The 22,962-nt window shown below is 34.0% G+C and overlaps 2 protein-coding genes across 4 annotated transcripts; both read right to left on the bottom strand.

Moving 5' to 3' along the window:
* Window positions 1–3,215: 3,215 nt before the first annotated feature.
* Window positions 3,216–9,464, bottom strand: LOC108210763 (uncharacterized). 3 transcript variants are annotated; one of them, XM_017382168.2, is made up of 4 exons: window positions 9,361–9,443; window positions 8,307–8,653; window positions 7,189–8,054; window positions 3,216–5,063 (listed from the first exon to the last, which is right to left on the bottom strand). In XM_017382168.2, the coding sequence occupies exons 3-4, from the start codon at window positions 8,038–8,040 to the stop codon at window positions 3,516–3,518; spliced, it is 2,400 nt and encodes a 799-aa protein (XP_017237657.1). In that variant the 5' UTR covers window positions 8,041–8,054; window positions 8,307–8,653; window positions 9,361–9,443; the 3' UTR covers window positions 3,216–3,515. The 3 variants fall into 3 exon arrangements, with proteins under 3 accessions (XP_017237657.1, XP_017237656.1, XP_017237655.1); XM_017382167.2 differs by having other exon boundaries at window positions 8,307–8,686; window positions 9,361–9,428; XM_017382166.2 differs by lacking the exon at window positions 8,307–8,653 and having other exon boundaries at window positions 9,361–9,464.
* Window positions 9,465–17,584: 8,120 nt separating this feature from the next.
* Window positions 17,585–22,088, bottom strand: LOC108210792 (wee1-like protein kinase). The gene is made up of 10 exons (XM_017382206.2): window positions 21,666–22,088; window positions 21,153–21,213; window positions 21,005–21,068; window positions 19,961–20,221; window positions 19,688–19,755; window positions 19,501–19,610; window positions 19,374–19,414; window positions 19,140–19,288; window positions 18,238–18,591; window positions 17,585–17,832 (listed from the first exon to the last, which is right to left on the bottom strand). The coding sequence occupies exons 1-10, from the start codon at window positions 21,977–21,979 to the stop codon at window positions 17,734–17,736; spliced, it is 1,521 nt and encodes a 506-aa protein (XP_017237695.1). The 5' UTR covers window positions 21,980–22,088; the 3' UTR covers window positions 17,585–17,733.
* Window positions 22,089–22,962: the final 874 nt, after the last annotated feature.

The following is a 22,962-nucleotide window of genomic DNA, read 5'->3' as shown; positions in this document are numbered from 1 at the left end:
TATGTTTATTAAAAAATGTACTTTTGTTATGTTGAAAATAATGTTTTAGAAATCCATGATTTATTAAATATTCTTCGATTAATTCTTACAAAAGAATTCTTCGATTTGACTAAAATTTCTCAATTTATCCAAAAAATTTCAATAAATCTCTTGTAAATTCTTAATCAGTAGATCAACCGATTAACTCCAATCCCTATTTTTACAACCATTCTTATCAAAAAAATTCTCAACATTTTGGAGTAGGTCATTCTTATCAAGAATTTTCTCAACATTTTGAAGTAGGTCATAGGTGTAATAATTTTAATCAAACATAGGTCCCACAGGAAGCTCCATAGGAAGTTTCATATGTAATTCTCAAGTCTTAGCTTTCACAAGCTAATAAACTACTAAAATGAGAAACAAGAAGAAGACAGAGATCAGAATATCTGAACATAGGCTAAAATCTAAAATTCCAGTCAATTAAATTAAAAAATTAATAATTCAGCTAGTGTAATTTCATAATTTCATCGGGATGCTCTTTCACTGTCACAAGCTATATGAACAGGGGACCGTTTCTTGCTTCGTTTCCATCGATGAATGTCGATGTTTTTGATGGACAAACGTCAACATTAACATTGTAATTTGTAATAATTAATTGCAGACGTATTCTGATATAAGTCTGTATAATATAATATGCGCGTGTTGAGTTTAATTAATTAAATTATATTGATTCAGATTATTTTTTCTTGATTCAGTGACGGTAAATTTGTCAAGAAAGAATATATAGCTCAAATTGGGTGTGAATTTTATGCTATAAAATAACATGATATTAAAGACATAAAATAATTGTAAAATAATTATTCTATACTCTTTGAAAAATATAGAATAAAATTGTTCTCAATTTTCTTACAAATAAATGGTTCTTACTTGAATTACTGACTTATATAGATTACAACATGTTAAGATGTATGAAAAATTATAATAACGGGGAATTATTATTTTGAAAATCAAAATCTTGTTACGACTCAAAACTGTGAATTTTCAGGTGAAAAATAACTTTAGAAATGTGATAAATATATGATAATTTCATACTGTACAATCATGAGCACTATGAAGATAATTCTCGTTAGGAATTTATCTCTTATCATTTCAGATTCTAAATTTAATTCTTACTCATTTCGAGATTGTTCCTCGTATCATATACTATACGCGACATGGCGATTTTCAAAAAATATGTTCCATTTTTTGTTCCATTCAATTTTTCTCAAATTTTATCATATCAATTTTATATTATGACTTATCCACTGCTTTGCTTGAGGAACAGTTTTACAAAAATGAATTAATTTTTTCCAAAATTACTCGTTATTTTTATTATTTTCATTTATTTTTAATCATTCAATTTAATTCTTCCCAACCAAACACCAACACACAATTCAACAACCTATAAATGGATAGTTGATACCTATAGCTTTACGAGTTTTCATCGCTTAATAATAAAAACTTTTTGAAATTTTTTTAATAAAAACTATGAAAGAATAACCATATCAAACATTTATCACGACCTAGCACCAATACAGATACATGGAAGTTGGTGAAGCCAAATGGTAAATGACATTAACATAGAAAGCTAGGGAAAATACAACACATAAGACGGCCGCGCCATCTTGTTCATTCATTCAATATATAATAATTGTAAATTCATATATCCCATGAATATGATGTTTTCGTAAGGACAAAACATGTTTCCTTTCATTATATTTTTTGTTGATTTGGACGGATTAAGTGCCATTAAAAAATGTTTCAAGGAAAATTATGGTTTGAAATCTCTCTCGTTTCCTATATATAGTTGTCATGTTTGCTATGAATAGTGTAATTAGGAAGAGCAAATATAGTGGGTGTTTGGCAACCCATTTTAAGCCGGACTTCTCGGCTTATAAGTTAGAAGCACTTATTCGTACCGTTTGTGTAAAAAGTCAAGAAGCACTTATAAAAAGCTAGGAATGCTAGCTTTTGTTTCAGGACTTCTACTTATTTCCCAAACACTTTAATCACTTATAAGTCTTATCTTGCTTTTAACTTCTACTCCACTTATTTATTTTAAGCAATAAGCACTTATTTTAAGCTCACCCAAACGGCCCCATATTCTCGTGAGCTTAATCACTTTTGATTTTTTCTTAAGTGGGTCATTACTTGTGATTAGATTTGATCCTCAGTGTAGAAGAAGACCGGAGATATCTCATGATCTCGCAGATAAAATTAATTGGTGAACAAAGTAAAATTTTATTTATTTTCTTGTTCCGTTATAAAAAGAATTCAGTTAAAATCTTCTTTTTCTAAATCTCATGATCTCGCACTTAAAATTAATTTGTGAACAAAATGAAAATTTATTTATTTTCTTGTTCCATCATAAAAAGGATTCAGTTAAAATCTTCCTTTTCTCAAAAAAAATATTATATATTTCTAAATATATTTTTTTAACTATAATAAAATCTAAATCATAATATATGAAATTATTTCCAACCAAAGTGAGATTCTCTAATATTTCCTTTTTAAAGAAAATGAAAGTAAACAGAGACTAGAAGAACTGAAGAAGTAACACATCTAAATTATCCATCTGTTACTGATCTCTCCCTTTACTCTCTCTCGCATAGCCTCTGGTCGATGGTGTTAATAATATTTTCATCATGTCTTAAATTTTGATTTAAAACATTTCTTATGAACTCATTGAGAATAATTCTGATCTATTACAAGTAAAAGGCGCTCTAGTGAGATCCTCGTGGATAAGAAGAAATTATAGTCAGTTTAATAATGATCGATTAATCTGAATGAAACTTGACTTCTGGTGTCTTAAATAAAATGAGCGGAAGCAATCTTAAGAAAATCTCACCTGTTTATTGTATGTTATTCAAACTAACTAATAAATTCCAAATTTTCGAACCATAAACAAAATCAAAATATCAAACTAAGATATGGTCTGATCATAATCATATTCTTGACATGCCCTTTAGGAACAATTAACAGCCCATTTAGACCTATGGTCCTAAATTAGAAAGGCAAAAGTTAAGCAAAATACTATGGGCTTTTTCCCAATCTATACTTACCAATACCCAAAACCACAAGGACTAACTAAGCACAATCCTCTGGAGGGGCTTTTCAAAAGCTTTTTAAAACATGTCAAATTTTATTGCAAGAATAAATCTTACAAAACATTGATCTCTGAGCATCAAGACACCAAGTAACAACTAATTTAAGTATTACATGTTTAATCTCTTATGATTTTCCTACAACAGTTTCGCGCATATTTGCGCGCGCACACAAAAACAAATATCTTTATAATATTAATGTTACAAAGGCTATAAAAAACAAGTTCAAAAATTCGCATTTAACAGACTACCTGCTTGATATTTCTCTCAGCTTATTATGGAAACCGATTCACCAAATTGATCTCCCCAACAGCTTTTCCACGAGTGATTAGTAAGTCTTCAGCTCTTTCATCAGGTTGTGATTAACAGCGATTTTTTCCTAGGTAAGTGGACCTAGGATCGTCTTTTAGGCACTGTATCCTCACCCCTTCTCTTCTTCTTTGGAATGCTAAACTCAAAAGCAAAAGCTTCCAGTGCTTTTGTGGTCAATGGCCGGTTTCTTGTACTCTGTCTTCGACTAGTTATTCCAGGCTGTTCCTCAGTTCCAATCTCCTTTGCAAAGGGATTCAACTCAGCTTTATTACTTGTTTCAGACAAAAGTGAGGGTCTAATGGTCGACGAATTGTTATTTATATGCACAGGGTCATCAGCACCAGAAGCTCGAGGTATATGAGGGAGGTTCAGGTCTATCAACATCTGGGACTGATTTTCCAACGACGGTTCTTTATCCATACATATATCCGAAACCATCTCTTCACCATTTTCCACTGGGTTTGAACTGACAGGTACATTTCGAGGTGAGCTGGACCGGAATTTCTTGACAACACATCTACTTGATGACTTTGACACAGAACGTGAGTTAGCTCCATCTAGCTTGGTGTTTTCCTCTATTGTGTTAGCACCATTTATTGACACATCCTGCTTACATGCAGTTAGGTCTTTGTCAGACTCGCTGTTACTTGATTTTTCAGATTTTCTCTTCCGACTGAAGTGAAACTTCATCATCTTGTCGTGATTTTTCAGAGATGCATTACTGGCATCTGGACTTCCTGGCATATGATTAGTTGCATTGCTGATTACATGTTCCTTTGAGTCACTTAATGCCCCAATTTCAACTACATTGTCCATATGCTTTCGAGTACAATTCGCTTCTGTATCATTCTGGTACTCTACTGGATTATCTCGTTCAGTATCACGTGAAACAGAAGCTTGAGTCAACAAATTCATTGCGTCAGCAGGTAAATCTCTCAGTTCTGTTACTTTACCTTGTTTTCCGGCAGAAAGCAAACTGGTATCGACAATGGTAAACTTCATTCGTTCCTGGTTACTTTTTGATTTAACTGGTTGGAGATAACAACGACGTCGCTTGGTTGGTGCCACGTCAGGCTCTGACCCGAAATCCTCCTTGTCTTCTTCCTTGACTTGAATCATATTCTCTGTTTCAGATTCAAGTTCAAGATGCACAGGTTCTGCTGCGACTTTGTTCAAGACATCAGTAACAGAGTCAAAATAGTGACTCCCTCTTAAGAGTTTTCTTCTTGAAAATTTCTTGACACCGGGTACAAGAAAAACCAAAGAATTATTTGAACCTGTATAGACCTGATCCTCAGGCTGTTCAGAGTGCCAACCTCTTGCTAACAGGCGTGGCCAAACTGCTTCCCAGAACAGATCACCAGCTTTAGCTTTGCTCAGTCGAACCCCAGTTAGAAACTTAATGATTTCACCTTTTGTAAGGGAAGAGCATGCTTGTCCACTAGGTACTTCAGGTCGAGGGTGTGATACTTGAGAGGATCTTGAAGGATCGGTGGCTGTTCCAGTTAGATCTTGCTTCCCTTTGCCAATAGATACTGCTTCTACAAGCACAGCCACACCAACCAAATCCTTGATTGCGAACACATAATCCTCCAATGAAATCTTTTCCTCTCTGAATCTATTTGAGACCTGCAAGATATAACGAAAGAAGACATATTGAAGTTTACCACAATAAGACATACTATAAAGATGAGATAAGCCTTCCCAAAAACTTTGTTCGAAGTTCTGAGTCAATAATAAAACCTAAAAATATTTGGTGAAAAAGGAGACCTGTATATAAACTAACCCACGCATGTACATCAGCTTTTCTGCTCTTTTCTTCACATCCATCTTTCGACAAAATGCTAAAAATATCCTAAATAAATCTGATAAGTATTGCTTCTAAAGTGTGTAGTTAACTGCCTTACACTTGCTCTTTAAAATGATAAAATCACATCAAGGACTGTTCATAAGAAATTACATCCAAGTATTATGTATAATGAACACAGAAGGATTAAAATGATCTTTCGGGAACTATTTAACAGGATAAATATTTAGGGGACGTTTGCTGGTTGTGGGCTTAAATGTTTGATATGGGGTTCGGTTCTAGTTTAAAGGAAGTGCCTGCGAGGGCTGCCACACCTGTGAGGCATTGCGCAGGGCTGGTTGGGAGCTGGAACCACTTCCCCGACGAGCCCAAGGCAGGGCGGACCAGTCAATGTTGTCCCACGATGCAAGGCTGACTCGTCAGCATGGAGCTGGGAGGTGTTTGTGGGCAGAGTGCAGATGTTGCCGCACAACCTCGTACCAACTATCTACTTGTACTTGTCAACTACTTAAAGTGCAGAAACTACATGAAATGACTTTAATTAATAGTAAATAGAGGAGAAAAGGAAAAAATGAAGAAGTAAAGAACTCTCAAGTTTCAGTACTACCAAATATTATTATGCATCACTTTGTACTAATATCTAGGTAGACCAAATAACTTGCAGTCAAAATCAAGTGCTCATCAAGCAACACCTAGATGCCAACTGCACTGCCTTCATACTTTCAATTTCACTGCAGCTGCCACCATTCATTAAGGTTGTTTTTTATTGGCAGGAACGGGGTGAGGAAGGGATCAAATAAAATTTAAACTATTCTTCATCATATATGCACGGATACTCATTCTTTCTCCATTTCAATTTACAACTTTATATTTAGTCTCATTCTGTAAGATTCAGAAACTAATGGTTATACCTTTTTAGTTGGAATGGATAGAAAAAGAGAATAGAATGAAAAATGTGAAGGCAAGTGGAGGTGCAAGAGAAGTATGCCATTTTATCATGATTAAAACTTCTGAAGCATAATCAGATGAAAAATGCAGCCTAATAAATTTAAAACTTATTAACAGCATTTAAATTCAGAATGTGGGCAACAGAGGAGACATTTTGCACATTACAGATATAGCTAAAAGGTGTACTCTTTACAACCAAGTTAAAAGGAAAAATCATAAGCAAGAAGAAACAGCCCACAAATACTCCTAAAACCTATTCTTTATCTTCGAAGATAAGTGCCAAAACAAATAATGTATCAGGGAGTAGGTACAGGCTCTGTACAATGCTCAAGTAGTCAAGAGTGACTATGATGCATATCAGTCCACCCACCTCTACAGATCCCTCAAGAGTTCAAAAAAAGAGAGCAATGCACTCTTTTTGTGCCAATGAATCCCCACCCCTGCCATCTGACACATTTTTAAATTGTATAAAAAGTCTTTTAAGTCCAAAATCTTATATACTTGATGAAGAATGAAAAACCCAAACTCAACTAAAGGGCAACCCACGGAAAAGCAGATGCTATCCGCATCAAATCTTGGAAGGAAGTTGTTAAAATATAAAGTAAAATTTTACATTTGTGATGTAAAACTAGCTGCTGGCGGGTGTTACGGTCAAAGATTATACATGGGAGTCAATTATGTATAATTCTGAAGTACAAATGCACAGTGAAAACACCTGCAAGAATAGAATACTTCAAAAAAACAAAAGCCTGTATAAAGATAAACATGTGTTTTGATAGTCAAGTTATACAATCAAAATGAGTTCCTGCCAAGTAATTGGCATGCCTTTAGTACTGAAAATCATATGGTTATGCATGGACTAGTTAACAAGACTACAATGCAAAAAGATACTGCACTCAGTAAATTCAAATGATACGGGACAAAACTATGAAGACACGAGCACATCTACAAAATAATAGATCAAAACTCTGAATAGTAGAGAACTTTATGCACAAGTACCTCAATTAATGACCTTTTGCTTTCTTCGGACACATGAGAAAACATCCGTGATAGCAGTTCATGCAGCCTCCATCCTGTAAAAATCTTTTCACCTTGAACACATCGTCTGGTTTTCATCTTCCGAGATTGTTGCCATCTAAGGTATTCAGCTGTCCGGTAAAATTTTCCATAGTAGTTTGAGAGTATATCTCCCATCTTTCTACTCCCAACAAATTGTTTGACAAGACGAAGATTCTTGCCAAATATATAAAGACCAAGAAGAAAACTATCATATTCAATGCCCTGCAAAGCATTAGATGCCAAACCAGGAAGAAAGCGACCACCCTTTTTCCCATAATCCAAGTCAGTTTCCTTTTTTAGTGGTAAACACGAGTTTACATCTGTTCTACTAGCACCAACTTCAGGTTGAATTTGAGGCATTATTTGCCTTGTTTCTTTCAGATAGCTGGGAACAATACCTCCGTGAGGGTCAACTTTTGGTTTTGCGTCTTCATCATATGAAGAGATTTCATTCTCGTGACTTCTTTCTATTGCTGTTAACCCATATATATCGGTTAAACATTCACGATTACGACGAGACGTCATGGCTTCAGATTCAGTACTTTCGCCATCATCATATACCCACATTATTGATACAGGTAATCCCACAGACCAACAATTTAAAGAATCAGTTTGTCTCCCCAAATCTTGCAAGCCATCTTCCATCATCAGTTCTGGAATTTCTGCCTGGTATTCATCTCCAACTCGGGGATGAGTTTCTGGATCCCTGGAGTTTTCATTATTATCAGAAGAATATCCAGAACTAAGCGACTCAAGAGAATTTTCCACAATGTCTTCCATGTTATCCTCCATCTAGTTAATTCCACCTGCCAAACATGAGAATATGTTGATTATCAATTCAAACCAATTTAAATATTCATGAAATAATATATGTAAAGCAACTGCGAAATTTATATTGAATCAGTCCGGTACTACAAGGTTTTGGGTTGTTGTTCTCTGTTCTCCTTTAATGTTACCAGTGCAAGTGACATGAACTTTATATCGTACCAGGATTTGTTGATCCAAGTGCAAGCTTAAGTTTCTAAAGCACTTGCTATGTTAAAATGTTCACCACTTACTTTCATATACACATATCTGACTGAAAGAATATGTTGAGGCCAAACAGTAACAATTGGACCTTATATGATATTGTGTTGTGTACTGTCAGAGACTCAGAAACACAACCAGATCAGTCTAATTCTCCAGGAATTGTCGAACCTAACTCCATCCCTTCAGATAATCTCGTCCATCATTAACAAAAAGTAGTACGCAAATTCTGATCTTTGTAGTTTGCTTAGCCTTACAATATTATGGGTTCCTCGACTCAAATTCTCAGGAAGTTCTTAACAGCAAGAGTCTTCATTACTCGGTTTCTTTTCTTTGTCTAGTTGGTGTAGTATTATTAGTACTTGAAGTATTGGCGCACCTAGTAGCCACATTCATATATCTTAGCAACATACTGTAAAACAATGAACATCATTTCCAACATATTCCACCATTTCATATATAATGATTACCAAAAGAATATAAGGAATTACAATGACAACAAAACAATCATGTAACTTGCTTGCACAACATCGGAAACATAAAAAACCAAACTTCTCGACTCCATCATCAAGATCCAAAATTTAAACCTAAAACCACACATCCAAAACCAACCCACATTCCAAATTCCAACCAACAATCAAACCGAACAAAAGGCAAATCAACTTCACTAACACTCGAAACACCACACCGCCACCTAATACCCCCAACAAACCAAACAAAAACCTCCAACACAATCCACTCACACAACCCTCACTCCCTAATTCACCCCCATGTACTAAATCATTACAACCAAGTCACATGTCCTAACATTACACAAACACAACGTACACAAACCTCCACAAGCACAAACACGGATTACACACAAGCAATCTACATCAACATTCGACACCCATGTTCAAGAATCAAAGGGTCTACACAGACAGATTATATCAATTCACACACTGTCAACTCAAAGATTATGAACCCGAAAACAAGACATTTAAAGCAAACAAATTAAAGGGTACCAACAAAAACACACATGTTAAACAAAGACAACATAGATGTGTGCAGGTAGAAGAGTGCGTGTGTGTGTTTATGTGTGTGTACCTTCAAAGTTGAGGACTTGAGAGAGAGACGGGGAGACAATAAGTAAAGAAGTTGTGTCGCAGTACATAGGAAGAGAAGAACAAACAACAAAAGATTAGTGCTTTGGTTGGGTTTACTTAGATTTATACTACTTACAAAAATTTTTAATTTTTATGTTTGCTTACAAATCATTCTTGCTACATTCTTCGCATTTTCTTATTTTTTTTTAAGAAAAAATAGATTTTTTATTGAATTTAGTGAGATTAGATTAAGTTGATTATGATATGTTGCTATGTATTAGAATATGAGTTTAAAATTTTGATTAATTTTAGTTAATCTCGAGTGAGCGAGAATCGAGAATTGATCAGAAGTTTTCGAAAAATATTTATATTCATAAATTGTTTTTAATATTAAAAAGATGTATGTGAGAGAATTTGTTTTGAAATAATATATGTACCGACCTCCTTAATGAACCATGACTAGATATTGGTGTGGAAAATATAGATGTCAAATTGATTAAATCCTTATTGTATAATAATTAATTAAGTTTTCTTGAATTAATGAATATAGTTGTAAAGATGTCTTATTGAGATTATAATTTTGATTAGTGTCTCAATATTGTATATTATATATATTATAGCTAATTTATATTAGAATTAAATGTGGGTTGATCCGTAGGATTTCAACATCTCATATGGATAAAAGTTGGCAGATATGAGATATATTGAAGTGAATAAGTGATGAATTAATGTGGCAAACTCATTTCTAATTTACCATTCATAATACAATAGTAAGTACAGAGATCCTAAATGGGCCGCATGACGCAAGATAGAGATTCAAATTGTTTTAGCCTATTCTTGTTTTATGTGTCACCACTCACCATCTTCTTTTAGATAATGGGTTGGGCCTCAAGTTTAAACTACAAAAAAGAAAGAAAAAGAAACTAAGCCCAATATAAGAAGGGGGTAGAATTTGTACGACTAATGTTTTCTTTCTTTTTTTTTACGAAGACTTGAATGTTTTCTTTTGTGAGCTTTGAAAGAGATTGAGGTTTTCCAAAACAATACTAATTCTAAGTAATATAATAGGTGAGTATCAACTAATATACAATCATATCATATAAAAAATAATGTATGTTTGTGCATTCTTATTTAAAATTATAAATATGTATATATGTCTCGCTGTAAGGATAGTTGGATATCATATTTCACCGCATGGATAAATTAAAAGTATAAGACGGCTCCCAAAAAATAAAACCATCACTAGGCTTCCATGACCATGGTCCACGAATACATAAAATTTTGTTTATATTTTATCACTTTTAGTTGTTCTCCTGGTATTTCTTTTTATATGTACTTTTCACATTTTGATATTCCTCCTCTTGTTTTATAAAAAATATTGAACTCTATAATATTCATCTTTTATTTCTTGAGATATCGGTGACTCCATTTTTATATATATCTATGATATCTATGATTGTCTTTTGCTGAAAAATGAAATATATTGTATCCTAGAGATGCAACAAAATCATGGGTTGTTAATGATTTTAATTGAATTTTATTTTTTAAGGAAGACAAAATAGCATTAATCATGGTTACAAAAAGCTAAATTGTACCAGAGTCGGTTTGTAAATATAATCTACATTACAAAGCCATTTTTTATACTTATCGGGAAATTTGCAGATATTATCAATTTTAAAAAACTCAAATCAGGTCCAAAAATTTAATAAATCAAAATATTCAATACAATCTTGGTCCATATAATCCGAATTTCGAGTAACTTGAATCTGTTTCTAGTAACCCGAATTTTTACCGAAGCTGACCCATGTTTTTTAGGTTAATTTTGGATTAACAATGAATCAATCCGGCTCGAGAATTTTTTAATCGGAAAAATATCTGCATTGTGAGTTTCATGAAAGGAGGGTTTTTCACCGTTATTGAAATCTTTGTGGACTTATTAGTCCATTTATAAACATGAGAGGGTATATGCTCTCAATCCAAACACATGCAATGATGCAAGTGTTATAATTTGCTCCTTAACCCTTATTTTCTTTAATTAAGCTCATGTAGCAAGATTAGAATTACTCTATCACATTAAAAAAAAAAAAAAAAAACCTTTCATTTTAATGTATACTGATAAAACAGTGCAGTGACCTAGACTCCATGCATGTGATCCTCCTCCTCCTCAGTAGTTGGAAGATGCTCCCATTTATCAATCTTATGAATTGATTATATAAAGTAGTTATCTAGCTAGCATGATACAGAAAGCTTAAGGAGAGTTTAGATCACAATAAACCAAGCATTTCTGGGAGCCTAGCTACTAATATTCATCTTGTGGTCCTGTCTCTACTCCATGGGTTTAAATTAAAGACAACCTTACAAACATCCATTTTATAAGCATTTACATTGTACGTTTCGCAACTTTGCAAGCATAATGTTGACTCTTCTACACATTTCGAATCAATATCCTTGCTGCTTTTTCTGCAGATTGATGTCTCCAAGATGTGGCATATCACATATAATTAATTAGGGACATTAGGCAAACTAGTAGCTAGGGATTATAATTAAATACTTAATTGTTCGACGTTTATGATTAGACAACAAGAAGTGAAACTGAACCGGATGGTTTCTGCAGATACTGTGCTGAATGCATGCATGATGCATGTACTGTTACATCAAGGAAGATTGATGAAATTGATATTAAACAGTAACATCGACACGCGTGTGGGTGTATATGAGTATATATAACTTAAGAAATTGATAGTAAAGCATATGTTATTGTGTATACCAAAGGGTACTCAGTACTGAAGGTGATGTCTTCAGTTTTAGCTTATAATTATAAGCTAGAATTTTGCATCATTCGAGTTTTATCTAGCTAATAACGAGCAACATGAGTTCGGATATAACAAGGCAACTGCAGAATAATGTAGAATAGCCAGTGTGTGGAGTTTATATATTATCACATTGAACCAGGAAGAGGCACATTGACCCTCCGAGCATCTAAAACAATTCAGCTGTCTGATAGTTCTTAAAGACAATTACGAAGTCTATATATAAGCTTGAATTAACCATCACAAAAACAATATAGGAGAAGGCAAGCAAATTAGGGCAATAACAAAGGCTGCCTGGTACTCACAGAAAACTAAAGCTTCTTATTTTTTGCCCAAAACCAAGTCAATAAGCAAATTAGACAGATTTAACATCGCCTGCACCCTTCCAAGGGTAGTGAATTGAAGATCAAAGACTAATTCAGTTAGGAATTAAGAACGGTTTTGTTCTTAAGCCTGCACTCAAAGATACCGGCCCAAAGCCAAATCCAAGAGACCTAGCTAACTAGCTATACAGATCATTTTTTATTCTCTCATGGCATCGTAGCAAATCATTATAACAGTACCTGATAAACGGAGCTTCTACTCGATCTTGTCCATAAATTTGATTAATGAACCTTCAGAGATCTCAACAGCCCTTTAAACATACATAGCTTAATTAGGAAAAATATTCTTCAATCAGTCTTCAATTAAACCTTAATTCTTCAGTTTCTTCATTTCTATTGCTGGCCTTATGGTGATTTGCTTTCTCTACTTCAAATTCCCTAAATCTACACAAATACCTCTTTAGTGGCTCGGCATAATCATCAAACCCTAGACTCCCAAGAGCCCAGCAGATATCGTCGCCATTAACCGTCTTCCTCTTCTCCTTGTGACACTTGTCAGATGCTTCACTAGTCACAAAGCTAATAAACTCAGATACACATTCTTGCATAGTCTCTTTCCCTTCTTTTGATATTTTCGCGTTACTTGGTAGGATCTGCTTCATGATGCGGCCCACATTAGCTATTGGCAGCAACCGATCTTGCTCCTTTGTATCGTCTTGATGATCTCCTGACGCGTCAGTAGTACTAGCACCTGCTGCAGCAAAATTGTACTTAACCACTCTATTATTCTCCATTTATTTATAGAAAAAAGATGTTTACCCTCTTAAACACAGACACGTTGTATCGATTAATCACCCTCCTAAACCAAAAATTAGGCAATTATATTCATAAAAACAGAGATCATGTGTATGTTATTTACATATGCACCATGAGGCCATGAGCATCCTCAATAGGAGACAGTGGCAGGCAATTTAGCTTAATAGTACAAGTTAGGTTACTTTACTTATGTAATCAAGGATGCCAAAACCCTAATAAAATAAAAACAAAAGACTTAACAATGTTTATCAAATGGTCCCCCATCCAAGTTGGTCATAGTTAGTGTTAATAATTTAGTTTAAGCAGTTTTGAAAGTTAATTAACCTGAGTTAAGCTGTGGCCTACACCTGCCTGCTTGTGAGAGCTTGCCGACACATGTGCGCGCGCGCTCACACACACACACATGTGTGTGTGTGTGTGCAGGAGGAATTAGAAATGGGGAAGCATCCTTTCAACTGTGTATATAATATGCATGACCATGTCATAATTTGCATGTCAACTCATATCACCTGCAGCAACTTCATAGTACTAATTGTTGTCTTAATGCTACTCTTTTTGATGCAAGATCTAGAGTACTATTACATTACTGATAATAACTGCAGAACAAATTGAAGGTCGGGATTACTCAACTAAATATGAATGAAGTTAGCAAAAGAAGAAAGTGGAAGACAAAATATATAGTAAACTGTTAGAATAATATATGATCCTGATAAGTCCTAACATCTTGAGGTTGTGGGTGAATTGGTCACTTAATATGGTATCAAAACTCAGGCTCGGGAAATGTTAGAATAATGATCCTGGTAAGCAGCTATGCTTTTCTCCTCTAACCAGCATTGTAGTATAGAATTGGAAAGTAGATTGCTCTGGATACCATGGCCCTGTTTAAAGTTAGAGGTTTGGGATAAATTTAGAGATTTAGGGTGTTTTAAAGTTTGACCATTTCAATTTGGTTAGCGGTTTGGGTATGTGTTACAAAAAGCTCATCAAACAGTTATTTTACCAGACAATTTTATAAGAAACCGTCAATTCAATCCGCTAGTCAAAAAATTTATTTTAATCCGCTATTCAAAACATCTAATTTAATCCGCGAACAACTAACTGCTAATTCCCTAACATGGCCATATTTCCCATATGTAAATCCCTCTAATATTGATCATGGCAGAGGAAGCAATTAGTGCCACAACAAATATGAAGGCAGCTGTCAAAATAGAACTACAAGAAAAACAGTTCATAAACGACCAAAAATGATTGTGAATGACATGTGATGATCCGCAATAGTCATTACGAATATGGTCGCTTTTGATGCAATGGTTATATCATTGTGAGCCAATTACGTGATTTGAGTTCCTTAATCACAACGGTCGTCAAACATATCTAACCGATTTCAGGTCGTAAATAGTCGATCACAAAATAATTGTTGGTTTATGCCGTTTATTGTGAATATGACACTAGGTGAGGTGATCACGTGAATAAAAAAGTATTCGATTTTTATAATGGCGTTGATGGACAGAGAGATCGGAAATACTATGATCATTATAACTAACCTAAAATATACTGTTATAGTTAATCGATTTTGATTCTATCCTCCTATTGGTTGGTTTCATTAATTCGTATCATAATGCAAATTTTAATCCGGCCAACATAATGATTGGTTTCATTATTTCGTGTATAATGCAAATATTAACCCGATCAACCTATATGTTGGTTTCATTAATTTGTATGTCAATACAAATTTTAACCCGCAGTTGATTCCAGATTAGTAATGAAGATCAGAACCGACCAACCCTCTAAGGTCATATATTAAGTTGGTCTTTGAGCTCTTTGTTCTTATAATGTATTGAAACTGAAGTTTAAACTCTGATGAAAGAACATCATGAATAACAGGATAAGCCGTAATGGTTCATGTCTTAAATCTAACCAGTAACATCGAATATATAAATATTTCGATGGTGATTTATTGCCAACTATAGGGACCATGGTGGCTGCTGAACAGATATTTTTACATGTTTGACATTTCTGATGGTGACATTCTTAGCACTTACCCTGCCCTACAATCATCAGGGGCAGAGAGTCATAACTCGGTGGAGATACGAGAGCGTGAGTATTTAATTGACGAGGGATCATGATCCTTCCGCATACGATATAATATTTCAAGTTTTAGCTGAAAAGTGATTATTTATGTAATAAGTCAGAAACTGACTTGAAGTCACTAATAAATCAAACAAACATTTTAAAATCTCAACTTATCAAATTAAGTCACTTTAATTCATAAGTCACAACTATAAACTCAATCAAACGGGTTCATAGTCTTCACTAGGGGTGAGCATCGGGCGGTTTGGACGGTTTGGAGGGTCTAAACTAAACCAAACCGAAATAATCGGTTTTTCAAAATCTTAATCCAAAACCAAACTATTATGTTTAAATTCCAAACCAAACCAATCCGTTTAAAACGGTTCGGTTTGGTTTGGTTTCGGTTTAAACCGTTTTTTAAATTTAAAACAAAGTTAGCAACATAATTAAATTTTAACTTGAAAAAAAGGAATGAAAAATTCAATTTATATTTTCTATTTAATCATATTTAAAGAGGATACAACAATACATTAGATTTATAAATAAAAGAGACGGAATAAAATAAAAAAAATGTGATTCGTATACTTTTATAAAAATATAAATAAAAAGAATGGAAACATAATACATACATCAAAATTAATATCATAAAATAGAATAAATAATATTTTTAAAGAAAATCTTTACTAGGATACCTTTTATATGTTTAAGATTTTACATTTTTTTTTGTAGATTATAATTTTATTGTTAGTAATACATTATTAGTACATGTATATTAATGTTTAAATCTACACATTCGGTTCGGTTCGGATTTATCGGTCGGTTTGGAGGTAAAAACCGAAACCAATCCGAAATAATTCGGTTTTTAAAATTTGAAACCATAACCAAACCAAACCGTTATTAAACCGTTAAATTCGGTTTGGACGGATTGGATCGGCCGGTTTCGGTCGGTCTGGAGAATTTTTGCTCACCCCTAGTCTTCACAATACTTATGGCAAGCTGTGACCAGATCACCTAGCCTAGTTAGATTAGGAAGAGAGAATGAATGGATAATCTTGAGGATCCCATTAACAACTGGGTAGTATTAAACTAATTTACTTCACCTGATAGTGGATTCAGACACTCTATTCATGAAAAAGACTCAGCAACTTTGGAGAATTCTTTCTTATTCTAGAGTTTCAATGCATATGAAATAATATTTATATATCTGTCTTCCCAGCTTTCTTTCAGATTCTAACTCCAACTCCTATAATGCATAAACTGTACATACACATACTACATATCTATGCTTTTTTAAAGCATCTGATCTCATCTATGAAGTTCTAGTAGGGGCTTGATGTTGTTCTCAGGACCACTACTTAAAAAATGTATTGCAAAAGAACAGAAACATCTGAGTGCTTTGGTATTTTAATGAATTCAGCGTTATAGAATCAAAGCAAAATGCTTCTTCAGCCATATAGCTGCCATTTGAGGCAGTTTCTTCTCAGCGAGAACTTCTAAAAGATCGGAACAATGAAAGAAACATTTCTATACATAATCGAATAGGATACTCGATGAAATTGAGAAATATATGATAAACTTTAGAATGATCCAATCATAGAGAACTTGTACTGGTATTTCACTGGGGAAGAAGACTGATGAAATATTTTAATGAAGAACATAACCAGATGCAAGACAGAACATATGTTAAAACAAACTGTCAATATCAAAACAAAACTCATTAGACTAAACTAATCCCTAGCCTTTGGAACTCATTTATTTTGCATTCGACAGTAAACAATATAGCATTCCTGATAACGACTTTCTACGCTATATCATATATAAAGGGGAGTATCAACTAGGAATGACATTCCTCTAGCAATTGCATCAGGACAAAAGTCCATCAAACACTAAGATGAATCCAGTAATTAAAAGGAAAGCACATGATGCTGTCAGTATATTAAAATTCAGATCTAGGAAAATTATAAAATAGTGCCATAGTATTAGGCAAGAGACTTGTATTTTAACATAAATTGGTAAGACTTGAAAAATATATGATGTACTCTATTCATATAAGATCAGAGACTTGAGGAAGTGCATTAGCTCTGCATTAATTTTACTGGCAGTCTGCTATCAGCACAATACATTACTGAACAGTTCTCCAGGATGGTTGTCTTTTTACAAATATGCACCATGTAACTCGAGCAAAATTATGGTGCAATACACTCTGAAGATAATAATTACATTATACTAACCAAGAAAGCATTACAAAGCCATTGTCTTCTTGCTGCTATCAAGGATCAAACTTGGCTAATGAGCATATATAGCCGTTCAACTCCATTTCCCTAGTCCTAAAATATGTTCATCAAGAAAATGGCCTTACTTGGTTTTTGTATTTCTGAGGATTCGATCAAAAAGTTGGTTTTCCACTACTTCCTTAGCAGAAGGTCGCCGCATTGGATCTGGGTCCATCATAGCCTGAATTATTGACAAAATGGAAAAAGTGCACAATAAGATTGCAAGTGCCAATGGGATTACTTTTGTACTAAAATTTCAGTAACAGACAACTGCAGATATACTGCATTGCCCAGTGCCCACCACTATCACTATGAAACAGATGGAAATATAGTCAAAAGTATCACCAAACTTTTATTGGGTTCGTAATCGCCAGATAGGTGTCTAACTAAATACTACCTCTTTCCAGGAAAAGAACCTTATATTATTTTTTTTCTCATTTTAAACCAAGTGTTTGGGCTGATTTAATTTTCCGCATATCAAAGTTTTGTTCATTACATAATATATCAGTTAGTGAACATAAACAGTGTAGATAATTGAAAGTTCAAACAGGCTTGGTTAATGTAAAAAAAGAAATACTGGATTTACCTTGAGTAAACTTTGAAATTGTACACTATGGCCAGGAAGAAGTGGCAGTTTTCCTTCCCTTAGATGGAGAAAATGAGGACCAGACTCTGGCAAGGTTGACCCCTTAACAAGCTCATATATAGTAGCTCCTAGCGAAAAGATGTCCACCTTATCAAGGTGATCATAATTCTCATTCAGAATTTCTTGGGGCATATAACGTGCATCCCCTTCTTCAATTGGCAGGCTCGCGTCCAAAAGAGTTGCACATCCAAAATCACCAAGTTTATATAGGCCATTTTTGACATAAATATTTTCGGGCTTCACATCTAAGTGGGCAACCCCTCTCTCATGTATATATCGCAATGCCTTGGCTATCTGTACAAAATCAACATTAATCATAAGCAATTAAGCACATGCAAAACTAGAATCTACAACATAGGAAAGGTGGGATGTCCAAAATGTGCATCGCCTGCTAGCATGCTTTTCAATAAAAGAGTCATGCTTTCACTTTGAGCATATTCATCCTATAAACTGACAGCTTTTTCTCCCCCAGTCCACCACAGATGGTTAGTATTATACAAACTTGTCGAGGTAATCAAAATTATTTTTTCCAACAAATAAGATGACACCCAATTTTTTATTATTATTATTATTATTATTATTATTATTATTATTATTATTTGATTTATTTCATTAAGTGCAAAAGAATCTCTGAAGTGCTAAATGTTACTTGCATATATTAGAACTGCATGTGTCCCTATATGAACGACAGTCAAAATCTAATGCTATTACGATAAACAAAAGGCAAATGACATTGGATCACTATCTAGATAGTGGCCATATTACAATTACAAATTTTAATGTAATCATGAGTCACTGTTCACTTCCAAAGTTCCGATCTAAATTTCAGGATTAAGGTTAACCTGGTGCATTGCTTCTAAGACCTCTCCCTCCGTGTATAATTTAGATTTTCCATTGATAGCTAGGCTACGCTCACAAAGTTCCAACTGAATATAGAGCTTTTCATTCTCAAACCATGAGGTATAATACCCAACAATGTTTTCATGTGATCCTGCAAAAGAGTAATGGTTAGGATAGTACCATATGATGACTATAAGTAGGAGATATGGGACGACAAAGTAGAGTAAGATGCAAACCTAAAGCAGCCAGGGCTTGAACTTCCATCAAAGCTTTACGCCTGCAATGATTCCATTAGCAAGTTACTTACATAATGCAAACAAATAACTTCCATAAATCCTTAATTGTCAAGCTTTGTGGCGTTACCTTTCCATGTCTAGATGTAGTTGTCTCGTGCTATGTTTAACTGCATACATGCAACCATCGATTCTCTTCAAAGCTTTGAATACTCGACTAAAGTTTCCATTACCAATTTGCTGAAGTGTAATGGAATCGTCAAAACCATCATTAAACAACAGATCCCTGAATATGTACAAATTACACAAAAATTCACCTCTATCTCATGAAAATCTGTGCGGTAGCGTGAAAGGCCATCACCGCTGATGGATGAAGGAAAAAGACCTGAATGTTTGCATAAAATAACATGATCAGAAAATTGACCAAAAATTAAGGGGTAGAGACTACATAATTGATTTACATACATCTTGGTATCATCTTTCGGATTCTACCTTCCTCAATAATGAATTAAAACTTATATTATCTCATAATAATACCAATTTCACCTTCAATAACAATAACCGTAAAAGAAACGATAAAATTAGTATACCTTCACACTTAGATCTGCTACTGCCGAATGGGTCTATATCAACACCTGAATCATCCATAAGATAAGGATTCTTCATGCAAGGGGGAGGCATCACTCGACAACGTAACGCCACTGCAGACTGTGACACATAACTGTGGTTCCTTTGTGAATCAGTACTTATTGGTTGTACTGTTCTGCTATCATGAACCACAGGTAAATCATCTGCAACTTCCAATGCTGGTTGATTAAAAGAAAAGCCAGATCCAATCATGTTTGTTCCATCTGCAAATTTAATTTGACACCATTAGGCATATGTAGTAATAATTGCATGTAAAAGCCTGAAATAGTATAATGAAAATACAAGTGATGATAATATATATGCAAGAAGATCAGAAGGTTTAAGAAAACACGATAGTGGCGATCAAAATGAGCCTAGTAGTGACAAGACAAGGATGATGGGGTAGGTTCGCTTGTGTAATTATCAGAAACATCAACTTGTTTATTAAATCTTTAAGGATGCTTCAAAAATTCACAAGGGTTTTCAAGGTCCACAAATAGAGATGGGGTACCAATTCGGTCATTGGTAATTTGAATTGGGCTAATAAGGTCTATCAATGTAAGCTACTTCGCTTTTCTGTATAAAATTTTGCTCTGAAAATTCAGTAATTTATTTAACCTATATGATAAAACATTCCAAAGGTATATTCAAAAATCAAAAGTCTCAGCAGAATAGAGTAATAGCAATCAATGGCTTTATTTTGCCATGGATATGTGATTGACTTACAGTGCAGCTGTGTTTCGATCATTAACCAAATTCTAAGCAGATAATTCACAGAATCACTTTAAAATAAATTATAACCTCCATTTTACATATATATGCTTGAACAGCATTTCCCAATAATTGGTTTATTGTGATGTCCAAATATTAAAGAGCGATTTCATAGCAAAAATAACCTCAGTCCTAAATTAGTGAAATTGCTTGATAGATTAACTTTAGCATAACAATGATACCGGAAATAGAGTTACAATTTCAAAACCTCATGATAACCTATATTCAAATCTTACCCTGTCTCTGTTTCATAGCTTTACCGGTCTTTATTTTCTCTGGTGATTTCGGACATTCATTTTCCTGCAAACAAATTAAGCAAAATCAACACACGCTTATATCACCTCCAGAATTAAAAACATAAATCTCATCTCAGTCAAGTCTTACCTTATTACAATCCAAATTAATCGGAATATGCGCCTCAGTCGGGGTAATGTAATCTGGCGTACTGCATCAAATACAAAACAAAAGCAATCATCAAAACACAAAAAAACACAGATTCACTGAATCAGCTAAGACATTACAACATTAAAACTTCAAGCATCTCCATCTCATACAATCACTAAATTACACACATGCATTCACAGTCAGCTATCAGCTAAAACAATTCAAAATCAGAACTGTAAGTATCATCTCTCACACACACACACAAACACTCGCCAAATCAGCTCAAAATTTTCAAAATCAAAACTTTAAGCATCTCACATCTCTCTCTCTAATCAGCTAAAGCATTTCAAAATCAAGATTTTAAGTCTCTCCCTCCCTCCCTCTCTCTCTCTCTCTCTCAGCTAAAGCATTTCAAAAACAAGACTATAAGTATCTCCATCTCTCTCTCTCTCTCTCTCTCTCTCACTAAACCAGCTAAACATTACAAAATCAAAACTTTAACCCAAACCATACCAGAAAAAATCCTGACTCAGTATAAACTCCTTCTCATCCCTCCCCTCAACCCCAAACCCAAACCCAATCGCCTCCACCTCCACCCCTCCCCTCTCCCCTCCCTCCGCCTCCTCATCAATCATCGCCTGAAACCGCGAACTATTCGCCAAACCAAACGCCGGCGACTGCTGATTCCGCACCATCAACGACACCTGCCCCAATTGCATCGACAAATGCGCCGCCAATGAGCCCTTATTCTCCCCTGATTTCGTCTTCTTCGCCTCTTTCTTCACATTCGTATTTGTTTTGGTGCGTTTCAACGATTTTCTCGGCATATTCAGCTCTGAAATGCCCTAATTGAGATTATAGATACAGGGAGCTTGTAAGTATAGGCGGGATTACAGTGTATACATACAGAGGGCTTGTGTGTATATATCTCGGAAACTGGGCTTGTTATTTATGGGAAAACGGAGAGAAATGAAAACTTAATTTAATTTTTGCGCGGGATTTTGTTTTAGAGGGAATTTCTATAATTCTATAATTCTTATGAAATAAAATTATAATAAATATTTTAATATAAATTTATTTTTAGATCTTATTCAAAACCAAATTTTTTTATCATAAATAATATAATTATATTGTATAAAATCTTAAAATAAGTTTTAAGTTATTAAAAAGGCATGGAAACGAGGGGAAGGAGTAATTGAATAATAGGAAACAAATTTGAGTGGGTTAATAATTAAAATGTGTGCGCTAAATTGAATGTTTTGTTCTTTTTAGGGAAAATATAAATATAAATATTTTGATGTTTTGGGTTGCGGGTTGTGTCGTGCAAGCTACATGTTGTATGGTCCACCAGCATTATTTTTTAGGAGAACTTTTTTTAGTGGAGGCCCATTTGTGCTGACTAGGCCCACAAATATGATGTCATTTTTTTGTGTATATTGTGAGAGCAAAACGGGTTTAAAATAAATTCATAAATAAAAGTGATTTAGTCTAACAAGCATAAATTTAAATAATTTATTAATTTAATATTAATTATAATAATATAATATAAAGGCTTATTCTATTTTTAGAAGTTTCAATTTTAATATTTTTTAGCTGACAAAAAGAAATATCTAAATTTTAAAAAGATTTAAATAGAATAAATTATCTAAAAATTGCTGCCAATTATTTTTCTGATTCAAAATTAAATAACAGTTTAAATTTTAAACCATGACCTTTAAATTTACTCAAATACTTTCTTTATCCTAACCATTTCTTTGCGCTTTCTTTTTTTAGTGTCCTATTCAATCCTTTACATTTCGAAACTAACAAA

Source organism: Daucus carota, chromosome 3, assembly GCF_001625215.2.
Source record: "Daucus carota subsp. sativus chromosome 3, DH1 v3.0, whole genome shotgun sequence".
Taxonomy (NCBI): domain Eukaryota; kingdom Viridiplantae; phylum Streptophyta; class Magnoliopsida; order Apiales; family Apiaceae; genus Daucus; species Daucus carota.
Note: the sequence above shows the minus strand (reverse complement) of the source record. Positions and strands in the feature narration are given on the sequence as shown.